This window comes from Brassica oleracea, chromosome C6 (genome assembly GCF_000695525.1).
Source record: "Brassica oleracea var. oleracea cultivar TO1000 chromosome C6, BOL, whole genome shotgun sequence".
Classification (NCBI taxonomy): domain Eukaryota; kingdom Viridiplantae; phylum Streptophyta; class Magnoliopsida; order Brassicales; family Brassicaceae; genus Brassica; species Brassica oleracea.
This window is the reverse complement of record NC_027753.1, coordinates 8,113,644-8,127,679: the sequence shown is the minus strand read 5'-3', so window position 1 is coordinate 8,127,679 and position 14,036 is coordinate 8,113,644. Positions and strand designations below refer to the sequence as shown.

The 14,036-nt window shown below is 39.3% G+C and overlaps 1 protein-coding gene and 1 long non-coding RNA gene across 3 annotated transcripts; one reads left to right on the top strand and one right to left on the bottom strand.

The window, feature by feature from the left end:
• Positions 1-4,829: 4,829 nt before the first annotated feature.
• On the top strand, positions 4,830-6,653 carry LOC106299557 (GDSL esterase/lipase At1g54020-like). The gene is made up of 5 exons (XM_013735631.1): positions 4,830-5,085; positions 5,365-5,483; positions 5,685-5,885; positions 5,976-6,228; positions 6,331-6,653. The coding sequence occupies exons 1-5, from the start codon at positions 4,830-4,832 to the stop codon at positions 6,651-6,653; spliced, it is 1,152 nt and encodes a 383-aa protein (XP_013591085.1).
• A 183-nt stretch (positions 6,654-6,836) lies between these two features.
• On the bottom strand, positions 6,837-8,391 carry LOC106299115. Of its 2 annotated transcripts, none has more exons than XR_001261680.1 (5): positions 8,098-8,391; positions 7,930-7,996; positions 7,778-7,848; positions 7,300-7,629; positions 6,837-7,223 (listed from the first exon to the last, which is right to left on the bottom strand). It is a non-coding gene; the product is annotated as an uncharacterized LOC106299115 (long non-coding RNA). The 2 variants fall into 2 exon arrangements; XR_001261681.1 differs by having other exon boundaries at positions 6,857-7,223; positions 7,300-7,632.
• Between the last annotated feature and the right edge of the window lie 5,645 nt (positions 8,392-14,036).

The window sequence follows — 14,036 nt, the reverse complement described above, 5'->3', positions numbered from 1 at the left end:
TTCTTTAGAGTAAATATGTTACTTTTATCCTTCTTGATTTTTAAAGAAGAAAACAACTACTCTCATTTTAGCTTTCAGTTACTCTGTCACTTTTCCACTTAATTACTCTACTTTTATTACTCTGAGTTACTCTTTTGCTTACCAATCATACTCTAATCATACTCTTAGAGTGTGAAGGGGAACCTAGACCCTATACATTTTACAGCTTGATATATGTCTACTATATGTCTCGGTTTTCACATGTTGCTATTGTTTCGTATGGTTGACATTTGGACGGAACCTTTAACCACATGTCATTACAGTGCTGAACCGTAGAAAATCGATTACAACAAATTATTTATAAAATAATATATACTAGATCTCGATCCGCGCAACCGCACAGGTTTTTGTTTTCATTTATTTTATATAAATATTTTGTTTTCAATTCTAAATTAGTATATATTATAATATATATGTGTCTATCAATTTTTAAAACATAATAAGTTTACGATATATTTTTTTCTTTAAATAGATTGTTTCAAACTTTCACATGTATTTGTATTTTCTTCTATATATATATTTTCGGATTATTATTTCATTATTAAAATCGTAACTATATATATAAAGATTAGTAAAATATTGTTTTATTGTCATATTCAAAGATATAGTAACATTTCACAAATTTAGAAAGTTTTTAAAAAATTAAACTTTTCGCTTCATAGATTTATATTATCGAGTAAATAATTAACATTTAATTTTTGTTTAATTTTTAAAATAAACTATATAGTTTAAAATTTATTTTCATTGGTTTAAGGGAGTAAAGATTAATCATTTTTAGATAATATAATTTTTGTTATTTAAAAAAAATCTTTATAATTTTAAAGGTTAACACCGACAAATATTTAAATATGGAGGTATAGTATTACAACATTGAATTATATCTATTTAATTTATACTACTTATAAATCCAATGGATCATCTATTGTTTAAATCCAACTATTGATAACCCAATAAAAATTTCTTGTAGGCCCAAAATTTAAATGATAAAATTATAGATTAAATGTAACATGACTTTTTAAGAATATGTCCATTGGGTTTATTTTTTAAAAAATCACATGAATCAAAGTTGTGACTTCTGTTTTAATATATAAGATGTGTTTAAAACTGACCACATATTATTTTATTCTTTTATCCAATTATACTATACTTAAACCAATTTAATTTAAAATATGAAACCATTTAACAGAATTTGTCAACCTTTTCTTCTTTTTAACTCTTTTATGATTTCTCAAGGCAAAATTATTTTGAAATAAACTAAATATAATTGCAAAGTATGTGAATATAATAAAGCACTACATTTTCAAAATAATAACCAAAGACACAGAAACACACACACACATAACTTCAAACATGTTGATTTTTTTTTTTGAAAAGTGTTTTTTAACTCAGTATGGGAGCAGGGTCATCTATCTCAGTATGGAATGATCCTTGGATCTCATCCACTCGCCCGAGACCAGCTAACAAAAACCTTCATAACAGTTACCCGGACCTTACATTGGATTCCCTTATTCATCAGGATTCCCACACTTGGAATCTACAGGCACTTAGGACTTTGGTGGAGCCCAACGATGCAAAATTGATTGAAAGTATTTCTCTGAGTAGAAATCAGATGGATGATAGAAATGGTTGGCATTTCACTAAGAATGGGAGATACTCGGTACAATCAGGGTATCAAGTAGAAAGGATCTATCCGGACAAGGAGAAACCACCAGAATTTTATGGTCCCAATGTGGATACACTCAAGGCATTCTGCTGGAAAGTGAAGTGCCCTCCAAAGTTACGGCATTTTTTATGGCAGTTGTTGACAGGTTGTATAGCAGTGACAAAGAATTTAAAATCAAGAGGAATACAAGGAGATACAGTTTGTGAACGGTGTGGAGACCCGGAGGAATCAATACATCATGTTTTTTTCGAGTGTCCTCCGGCACGGCAAGTGTGGGCACTATCTAAGATTCCATCAAATCCAAACCTTTTTCCTATTGGTTCTTTATTCGCTAATATGGATCACTTATTTTGGAGAGTTAACCCGAAAATGGAGGATCATCAGTTTGCATGGATACTATGGTACATCTGGAAGGGTCAGAATAATAAAGTTTTCAGTAATATAGATATTGATCCGAGAGAGACGCTCAAATTAGCAGAATTGGAGTCAACACTTTGGGCTGAGGTACAGAATATCAATAATCCAAGGGTGGCACCTGAAGTACAGATCAGATCGACCTTAGAGACCACAAGAAGATGATGTTTCACGGATGGTTCTTGGAAAGATAAAGATTCTTTTTCAGGACAAGGCTGGCTCAGTACCCTTCCAGGGTTTGAGGGTTTGTTAGGGGCAAGGAATGTAAGGGAAAGTCTCTCACCTCTTCATGCGGAGATGGAGGTTTTAATTTGGGCAATGGAATGTATGAAAAACTTAAGACAGTCCCGGGTCACGTTTGCAACGGATTGTTCTCAACTAGTGAAGATGGTTTCAGAACCAGAGGAATGGCCAGCATTTGGAAGTTACCTGGAGGACATTAAACTTTTGAGAAGAAGCTTCACCAACTCAGAAATCGTTCATGTTCCTAAGACGGAAAATATAATGGCGGATCGCTTGGCACGCAGTGCTCGGATACAACCGTCGTTCATCGTACACATGGATGCAGAGTTACCACTTTGGTTTACAGAGTCTACATGAGTCTGTAAATGCTTTTGCTGTAAAAAAAAAGTGTTTTTTTTAACACCTTTCATTAATAATTAAAAATTACAAGTCTCACCGGATTACAGCCCACTTTTTTCAGATTTGACGCTGACTTGTTATAGCAAAAGTTAAACCAGATACCAAAAAATTCTATTTTCAAATACCAGAACCCTTTTTTTTTCTTTTTTTTTTTGCTAACCGAGTATCCTGGCCCCACCGAAGTGGTCTAGACTAGAGACCGAAGTGAGCATGGACGCTGCCAGGGCGTCACCATGTGGCTCACCGTGTAACGGTCTTCGGTCTCAGATGCTGCAGCCCACATGTAAATTCCGCAGTGGCCAAGGCTCGAACCCAGGGGCGGACACTTCAGCTGGAGCTCCTATACCACTAGATCAAAGCAACTTGGTTGGTACAAAATGGTTCCAGAATGAATAAGACCATACCTGAATAGAATAAGGACAATTGAAAATAGGCGATGATGTGATTCAGCATGATTTGAGCATAGAAGAAATCCTCCGAGATTTAGAGACGACTTGAGAAGTCCCGACATCCGAAGTAACGAGGAAAACCTCATTTTTTCGAAATTTTAGTCAATGGCTGAGAACGGTAATCAATTCCAAAGAATTTCGAAAGACGGATTAGCGGAATGTGTGTGAGCGGACGAAGCTAGTGTTGTAATAGGCTGACTTTGAAAATTTTGTTCAAAACATGTTTATAACCGAATCTAAATTATCGATTCTCGGATTGAATTAGAGCATCTCCAAAAAAGAACTCTATTTTGAAGTTTCTAAAACTCTATATTTGAAGTTTAAATGTGTTCTTCTCCAAAAGCAAAACTTCAAACTTAACTTCAAAACTATTTGTATTTTATAATATAGTCTTTATATTTTTCATAACTAATTTGAATTCATAAAATTTTTGTAAATAACTAGCACATATATAAACATATTACAAAAATATTAATTAATAAAATTTTATATTAAAATATAAAATTTTAAACAAAATAACTTAATTAATATTAAACTTCAACCAAAACATCATATTATTCCACAAAGTAATTTTCGTAATGCTAATATGATCTACTAGTGCATTTCGAAGTAAAAATAGCTCTCTTCATATTTAATTTGTAGATTAGAGATAAAAATTGTTTAAATCGGGAAATATTAATACTTTTAAATACATTAGATCAGAACAAGAAAGTAAAAGAGAAACATAAAATATTGCTAAAATACTAGCTTTTATCGATGATATTAATACTCGTGAATATATTCAATAGGAGCAAGAAAGAATTGTGTGAAAAGACATCATCAACAACAACAACAACAACAACAACAACAACCATCTTCAATTACACAAATTTATTTTGACAATATTTGGAAATTTTGAAGGTTCCGAATCAAACTTACATGACTATTAGTGTTGTTGTAATATTTAAATTTTTGTAATAGTTATGTCTTCATGTATTATCTAAATCTAGTTTTAAATATTTTAAATCTTCTTTTAAAGTTTTATTTAATTTTGTGTAAACTTAAATTTTGTAAACAAAACTTAAAATATTTATGAGATATAATTTTTATAAGGATTAAAATAATAAACAAGAAAATATTTATGAATTATAAATGTGATGTGTAATTGTAGGGACCAAAATACAAATAAAAATATTTTTGAGAAGTGAAACTTCAAATATAAAGTTTCACTCCTCAGAACTTCAAATTTGAAGTTTTGAAGTTTTTTTTTTAGAGCAAAAAACTTCGTATTTGAAGTTATAGAGTATTTTTTGGAGATGCTCTTAATATATACTATATCAAAAAGTATAAAAAATACCAAATTTTTTATTGCTTAGAATGAAGTTTAGAATGAATGATAACTGAACGAGTTAAAAATGCTCCAACACCTGTAAAAAAAGTGAGACTGGATGGTGAACACTTCCACGTTCACAACGCTGTCACTTGAAAGGGCTCTTTCGATAAAACTTGTCATTCAAATAGGTTCGATTAACTGTAACAAACTTTTTTAAAATATATTTGTTTCAAATATTTTACTATATAAATATATAGTAGTACACCGAGGAACTTATCAAACATTTCTTATTACTCTCTATTTCACTAAAATGGCATGCAACTGCAGTTTAGCGAATGTTCTAGGGGTAGTTTTAGTATTCACTCTGTTCCACGACCCGATCACCGTGGCCGGACAAAATATTCCGGCGGTGGCATTGTTCACGTTCGGCGATTCCAACTTCGACGCCGGAAACAGAATGTTCCTCGCAGGTACAAGATTTCCTCAAAACTTCTGGCCTTACGGTAAATCCCGAGATGACCCCAGTGGCAAGTTTTCGGATGGCAGAATCGTCCCTGACTTTATCGGTGAGTTAATTGTTTTAAGTAAAAAATTTTAAACCGAGTTTAATTAAACAAGCAATTCAAAGATATTGAGCATTTTATAAATGTGTGAAATCTTGAAATACAACGGACTAAGGATCCTAGTTTATATTATGCTTTTCTTAAATATTTGTTGAACATGTTCCATTTGAAAAAAAAATGAAATAAAGATAGGGACAGAACTCTCAAACATTAAGAAAAAAACTTAGATTTATTTTTGGTTTCGTTTTCAAGTAACCATATATTTATTTACTAAAATGACAGCAAAATTCATGGGGATTCCACACGATTTACCGCCGGCGTTTGAACCTGGCGCCAATGTCTCACGAGGAGCTAGCTTTGCTGTAGACTCTGCTAGCATACTTGGGACTGCCAGAGACTCTGTAAGTTTCCTTAATTATTTATGTATATTTATAATGCAGCGAACAAAGGAAGTAATTATTGTTATTCATAATTGATTAGTACTCTCATCATTTTTATTTTTTAGTATTGTTATTATTTTTTGTTAAATAATTATAAGCAAAATTCTGTAATGTTTGTCCAAAAAAAATGTCTTTAATGCATGGTTTTAATTTTTTTTATAGTTGAATCTGAATAACCAAGTGAGGAGATTTAATCAGATGATATCAAATTGGAAAGAAGATTACATCACGAAATCATTGTTTATGATATCCATTGGTATGGAAGATTACTATAACTTCACGAAAAACAACCCTACCGCCGATGGTTCTGCTCAACAAGCTTTTGTCATTTCAGTCATTAGCCGACTAAGAAACAATATCGAGGTAAGTACTTTCAATTTTAAAGTAATGAGAAAATTAGTTAGTAGTATATTAATGATATTTGTTACACTATAATTAATGTGAATATTGCAGATGTTGTATTCGTCGGGAGCTAGTAAATTCGCCGTATATACGTTACCAGCACTGGGTTGCTTTCCTATCGTGAGACAGGAGTTTAACACTGGAAACGACTGTTACGAGAAATTGAATGATTTGGCTAAACAACACAACGCTAGACTCGGACCGATGCTGAACGATCTAGCGAGAGCCAGATCGGGTTTCCAGTTCACAGTTTTCGATTTCTACAATGTCATTCTTCGCAGGACACAAAGAAACATGAATTTCCGTAAGTATTATGTAATTTACCGTTACAAAATATACACACGAGTAATAGTTAATATAAGATATTTGGAACTAGTATTTGATAATACTTGTTGTGACTGACTAGGTTACTCCTTTACGAATGTATCGTGCTGCGGTATAGGGTCGCACAACGCCTTCGGTTGCGGTAGACCTAACGTGCGCTCAAAGCTATGTGAGTATCAAAGATCTTATCTTTTCTTCGATGGACGTCACAACTCAGAGAAGGCACAGGAACAGTTCGCTCATCTTCTCTTTGGAGCCAATCCAAACGTTATCCAACCCATGAACATTCGTGAACTTATTACCTACCCTGTTAATACAAATATGTCTGAGTTTTGGGAAGAACCAGTGGGGAGGAATTTAATGTTAGTCCACGAATATGACGCCAATGCGAGTGCATCTATGTAGTTTCGAGCTTAATAGTTAGTGTCTAGATCAGTCACTAGCTAAGCGGTGTGACCGTTGAACTCTAAATAAAATGTTATCCTCTGTTTTTTATAATAAAATAAAAGTGCAGTGTTTATTTTTTTATGGTTTTATGAAAATACACATTTCGTCATTATTGTAAATTGAAGTAGGAACTCTGAGGTATAACTCTTTTTAGTCTCTGGACAACTAATTAGTAATTAACAAGCAGAAATCATCAATTTTCTTTTCCAAAAGAACAAGTCCTGATGCGCGGGCATTGATGAAATCAGTCCTTGGAAGAGAAAAAGAAGGCAGAGTAGGTAAAATACATGGGGCTCCCTGAATACTTTGGTAGTGAAAAGAAAGATTTGTTTGCCTTTGTTGTCGACATGATTTAGCAGAGAGCAGCTAGCTGGTCTACAAAGTTCTTATCTAATACAAAGAAGATGATTATGATGAAAAGCGTCTTGGCACCAATGTCTTCCCACACTACGTCCTGCTTCAAACTCCCACAATCCATTTCCTAGAGTATCCAATCAACTCTTTCCAGATTCTGGTGAGACATAGAACCTGGGAAAAAGAAAGTATCATGAATATCTTGGGATAAAATGGCTAGAAAAGGTGGATTGGATTTTAAAGATGTTACCTCCTTCGACAATGCGCTACTGGCGAAGATTAGCTGACGTATTTTAAAGAATCCTACTTGTCTCCTTGCACGCTGCGTACTCTGAAAAATATTGTCACTCGAAACCTTTTTTGAAATGTCATGCGTCTTCTTCTTCCTCGCATGGATGAAGAAGCGTTTTAATAGGCAGAGATCTCCTTACTAAGCAGCTGGGATGGATGGTGGGAATAGGAGAGTCAATTAATGTTTGGGATGATCTGTGGCTCTCACACTGCGAGCAGCTTAATCCTTTTTGACCAGCACCAGAGGCATTACAACAACTCAAAGTCTCTGATCTGCTCCTGCCAGGTACTTCTTAATGGGACATAGAAAAGTTCGAGCTTAGTTTATCTTTCCTTAGGGAACAAATCCTAAAGATAAGACCTAGCAAACTAAGAGTCGCTGATGCTTTAGTCTGGCTTAAAAACCATCTGGAGAATACTCTACACGGTCAGGTTACCTGAAATCACAGAAAAGAGCTCCGAGACACTCCCCACATACCAAGCTGCTGTACCCGACTGGCTCTCTAGTCTAGAACAAAAACATCAGAAAAAAAATCAAAGTCTTCATCTGGAAATCCCAGTAGGAAAATAATTTTCGATCGAAACATACCTATCTCTGCTCTCTATGCAAGATGCAATGTACAAGAATCAGTGACGCACCTCCTGTTGCAGTGTCCCTATGCAGAAAAGGTATGGACATTATCTCCAACATCAAGCTGTATCAACCCTCATACTTTCAATAACTTCCATGAGGGATGGGAAATGGTTCAAAAAATACCTTCTTTGCCACCAGTGGAAATCGGAGTAGGAACTCTATCAGCATGGATCTGTTGGTCTCTCTGGCGCTCAAGGAACCATCTCATCTTTGAAAAACGGAGCTTTGCCCCTGTAGAAACATTCCAGAAAGCTATCTCCGACGCCAGATAATGGATGATGGCTCAACCCCCCTGAAATCTGAAACCGTCGATGCCTTTGATCAGAATTGAACAACACCCCAGATTCCCCGATCTATGCTCGATCTTCACAGATGCAGTGTGAAACTCCTCAATGGGCGACACAGAACTTGGTTGGATCATTGATGATCTGTGTTGGACCCAATTTTGGGTAATACCTTAACCGGCCGCGATCAAAGACATGGGCCTTAAGGAGCTGAAGCCCATAGCAAATAGTCGAGTTTGAAGAAGAGTCGTCGAGGTCGTCGGAGATCGCGGAACAAGAGACGGAGATCTCGTAACCGTTACGAACATCACGAGGTCGACTTACTGTAAAGGAAGAAGAAGGGACATGAAGAGGGAGACGTTGAAAACCCTAGAGAGAGCTACACACATACATCGACCTTGTTTTCTCCTGTTCTTAGATCCTTTTCTGTACCGATCTCACTTGTGTAATTCGATCTAGTTCAACTTATTGTATTCGATCCTATTCATCAATAAAATCTATTTTTGTCTACTGGAAACTGTTAACATCGTTGTGTTCTAAAGATATCGTTGCCTACATCTTTTGTCTTCCCTAGATCAAACTTCCGATCACTATCAAATACTTAGTGTAGATTTTAGGTTCTACATTTTGGCGCCAACTGTGGGGAAGATAAACGAAAAATATCTTTGCTAGGAAACCGATCTAAGTTTCTTAAGCGCGACTATGGATCCTAACCAAACCACCGGAACCGCACCTTCAAGAGTCAACGACATCGATCCTATCGGACCCGACTCGGGAAACGGAGTGACACCAACTGGGTTAACGGGAGCAAATGACACGACCGAAACAGCCCAGACGCAACGAATCCCTCCAATCGGGACTTCGAGTCAAGATCGATCTCCTCCGATCAACCAGACGTCAATCCCGGAACGAGCTGGAGCTCGAGTCTGGAACCATTCCGGAGACAGACAATCCTCTGATGACCTGACCTGATCCCAATCCAGACCGATTTCGCCGACTCCTCTAGCCCAAACTCGAGGATAATTAACCGAACTTCGAGGAATGATGACGACTCTAATCGACGAAATTCGTAGTCTAAGGATCGCCAATCAAACCATTGCTAACAGACTGGACCAAGTTGAAAGGGAACTCGCAGAGCATCGAGCTGCAACCACTCGAGAAAGAAATCAAACGCCCCTCGATCCGTTAAGAGCGACGTCAAACCCCCAAAGCACCGGACTGTTCGGTACTCCATAGATCCCAAGCGCTCGATCTGGACGCTACACGGGAGAAAATTCACAACGACCCCCGCCGCAAAGCATGACCCACCGAAGCTTAAGCTAAAATGGATTGGACGAAATCGACAATGGGCTCCAACGCCCACGAAGCACTCCGATCCAATTCCAGAACGGATCAACGGAAAGGCAAGGGGAGCCAAGGACACGGATCCCACCACCGAACCATTCTATCTTCGAGAATCAAACTCCATCCGTAACGAGGACCTTCCATCAAGCGGGATTCAATAACCTAACGAAACAAGCTCGGAGACACGATATTCGCGGTCCCGTCAATATCGACCCCCAATGGGAAGACTTAGGGATCCCGAGCGAAACTAGGAAGTTTCAGAATTATATCGAAAGGAACGACGCCGAGCTCAAAAGGATACATGCGATCGTGCATATGGCAACGAGCTCTTCCCCCGATATCGACATGGTCATCGAGGAAACGAGAAGGACTCCATTCACAAACAGAATTGCCAGCGTAAGGCTGCATCACGTCGGGAAACTGAAATTCCCCTAATACACCGGAAACACAGACCCGAAGGCCCATGTACGAGCCTTCCATTTAGTAATATCAAGAGAACAACTCACTGACGACGAAAAAGAAGCAGGTTACTGCCGCTTCTTCACCGAGAACCTCACCGGGGCCACCCTCGAGTGGTTCGCAGGACTAGAAGAAAATTCAATCGACAATTTCACCCAGTTGGTATATACTTTCCTCAAACAGTACTCAGTCTTCATAAAGACAAGAGTTACCGAAGCAGATCTATGGAATCTCAAACAAGCGCCTTTCGAGCCATTAAGAGCATACATAAACAAATTCCGAGAAATCAAGGCCAAGATCTCACATCCAAACGAGGTCGTTGCCCTCGCGGCATGAAAGAACGGCGTCTGGTTCTCATCCAAGTTCAGGGAAGAATTGGTAGTACGAGCACCTATCTCGTTGGATGACGCCCTACGCCGAGCCTCTTATTTCGCCACCCATGAGGAGGAGGTCGCAGCCTTGAAAGAACAGTATTGCGCGAACAAGAACAACGCAACCAAAAGACCTGCTACTCCTAAAGAGCCAACCACCAAAGGACAACATTCCTATGCAATAAATGATTCGCCGCAAAAGTCTTCAACATACGACCTCAGCAAATACTGCGCCTTCCATGATCGCAAGGGCCACTCGACCGAAGAATGTCGAGCCGCACTTCATAGTCAAAACGAAAATAAGAAAACCACTGAAGAAGCCGGAGAAGAAGAAGAAGAGCCAGTGACTCCAAAATCCAACCGAAAGGCCAAAGTCCCAACAAACAAAAGAGGCAGGGAGTCCGAAGAAAAGAGTCGACATGATTTCGTGGGGGCCAAACAACAACGCAACCGACGAAATCAAGAGCCAGACTGAAGGGAAAATTCGTTTCGAGATCACAATAGCAATCCGCACATTAGAAAAAACCGATGAAGCCACTCCCCCTCCCAGCGTCACTCAGTACAACCCAAACACAGAGTCCCCTCGCGGAAAAATCCCCAACTTCAAACGAAAGAACAAAATGACCAAAATTCGCGAGCTATTAGAAAAATCGATTGCCCTACAGATTCAGAAAAAAGACAGAATACAGACCCTTAATCGCAATCTGTCTGGGGGGCAGAGACGCTACCGACCACCATTGACTAAGGGATGGAATCTCCCGGCCCACTACAAAGGCAAAAGATGAATCGACTTCATTTACGGAGGCTCCAAGTTCTGCAATTCTGTCAACTCTTTCAAAGCGTACCAACGAAGAGCCGAAAACAGCGTAGGAATAAGAGAGCCCCTATCAGGTCCCGATTATGAAATCACCTTCGACGAAAACGAGACCGCAAATCTCGATAAACCACATGACGATGCTCTCGTAATACGACTCGACGTCAGCGGCTGCGAACTATCTCGAGTAATGTTCGACACCGGAAGCTCGGCTGATGTCCTCTTCTACGACGCGTTCAAAAGAATGAGATTCACCAAAGCACTCCTAAAACAAGAACGAACACCCCTCATCGGATTCACAGAAGAGAACACCTATTCCCTCGGGTCAATCAAACTCGCAGTAACCGCCGGAGAAATTAGGAAAATCGTAGAATTCATCGTGATAGACTGTGCAGCCCCGTTCAACGCAATCCTTGGGAGGCCTTGGCTATATAGCATGAAGGCAGTTCCTTCAACATATCACCAATGCCTAAAATTTCCATCCCCGAAAGGAGTCGAGACTATCAGAGGAAGTCAGAAGAGCTCCAGAACATGCTACCTCGCAAGCTTCAAAGACATCGAGCAACACCCCTAGCCGAGCGGCCAAAACCACCAATACACGAACCACCGACCAACAGACCCTGTCTCAGGGAAAATAATCGAACTACATTATGACTTGATCCCTCGTTGAGGGTACGTAGACAACTCATGACACGAGTCCAGTCACCCTCCAACTACAACAGCTCGGAGTAAGCATACCACCGCAGACGGTGAACAACGACACGATAATACTAAACTGTCTTCTTTTCACAAATCTGTAATAAAACAAAACCAAACATCTTAATAAATACAGTTCTTAGATATCGCAGCTCGAGCATATCAGATTCCCTATATCTACAAATCGCAAAACCATTACAGTTGCCCTAAAACCAAGACCTTGATCAAGTCTTCGGTTGCGGCCAACTCCGCCAACAAGCGTGACAAAGTTAGATAACAAAATATTTTGTTACACCAAAACAGTCGATAAAAGTATCTACAGCAGATCGACTCACGGCCCCAAAAGATTGGCCTCGCATAAGCTCAAAAATAACGGCAAAACAAATCGGGACTCACGATCCACTCTTTATTAATAAATAATAAATAAAGCAACAAAAGCGAAAAGGGAAAACATAAACAAAAAACCCCTAAAGCTACTCTTCGATGCCGAATTCGCCATTCTCGAATTGACCACCCGAGCACTTCGTCACGTCATTCGTACCATTCGCCGCAGAAGAGTCCCTAGCAAAGAAATCTTCTGGCAGATCCTTCGAAATTTTAGGCAAATCGAGCTTTCCAACGGAAAAATCCAAATCCGCCATCACATCGAGCTCGGACCCGAGCTCGACCTCCTTCGTTCGAAGTCGCAACAACTCGTCCGAGGCCAAAAGATTGTTGTTCATGATTTCCTTCAAGAGATCTATATTTACCATAACATCCCTAAGACGAGCTTCATAATCAGTTGCAGCCTTCTTCTTCTCCCACTTTTCCTTCAAAGATACCAACACGTCCAAGTAGTTGTCCGCTAGAGCCTTTTTTAGCGTCATAAGTTGTGCGACGAAGTCGTCAAAGAACTTATTAGCAGAAGATTCAACCTTCGCTTCCAAAAAGGAAACTTGCTCGAGGGCCGATTTCCTCTCATTCCTCACAACTCGCAGACGAGCTTCGAGCGAAGCAGCCTGATTCCCCAATTTCTCAGCAGCGGCCAGTTGAGCGGCATTTTCACGTTCTGGATCTTGAGCCATCTTCAAACCGAGTTTTAGCTCTTGAACGACCTTCTTTATCTCGTAAAGCTCGTCAGAGCCCGAGACATCTTGCATGCGCTTTTCCAAAGTCGCTGTGAACTCGTTGTTAGCCTCCATAGCCTGGAATGTAGCAAATCAGCACAGAGAAAACGAACCAAAGATTCAGCAAGGATCGAGTGTCAAAAAGAACGACCTTAGCATGAACCACTGCCATTTTTACATAAACCTCGCGTTCCGTCATATTTTGTAAAGAAGGAAGCGGACATCCAGCAGGTTTGAAGTGCCTCACCAAGTGAGCAAAACTGTTCGGATCTTCCGTAATAGGGAAATCCTTAGAGTGTGAGAACTGCCAATGAAACGGTTTAGAAACAGCCGCTTCACCTGAGACACCGAGACGATGGTCCGAGCCATTCGTCTTCACCTTCTTCGGGGGCGGTCACGCCCCTCGGAACCTGTTGGGCTACTCGACTTAACACGAGCAACAGACTTTTCACCCTCGAGGTCCTTGGCCTCTTGGGTTGAAGCCTGCGGAAGTCGGGTCTCCTCACGAAGAACTTATGTGAGCGTTCCGCATTAGCACTACCAGTTCAAGTTCACACCCTATCAGAATCACAGGGGTTTGATCTTCTCGAAGCCATGTTCCGTTGACAAGAAAAAAAACAAAATTAAACGACACACTATGGTAAGTCCCAGAACAAAGCAAAGCTTTATAAGGATCAAGGCCTCGCCGTATCTCAACGACCCAAACAAAGAAAATCTCAAAGGTTAAAGAAACAAAGATATTCCGAAACATTATGCTTATCCGTTAAGAATATCCAAGATACCACGATCAGAGATCGCGAAAAACAAAAAAACATTAAACAAAAAAAAAGAAAAGAAAAAATTTAACTAGAAGCGGAATCATCGGGGACAGACGATCCCCCGACTTGATCCGGCGAATCATCTGAGACTTGAGGAAGATCGAGCTCGGAGATCGACCAATCCGACACGGAGGCTGAAGCGACGAGATCCTCACAATCTCCTTCCATCT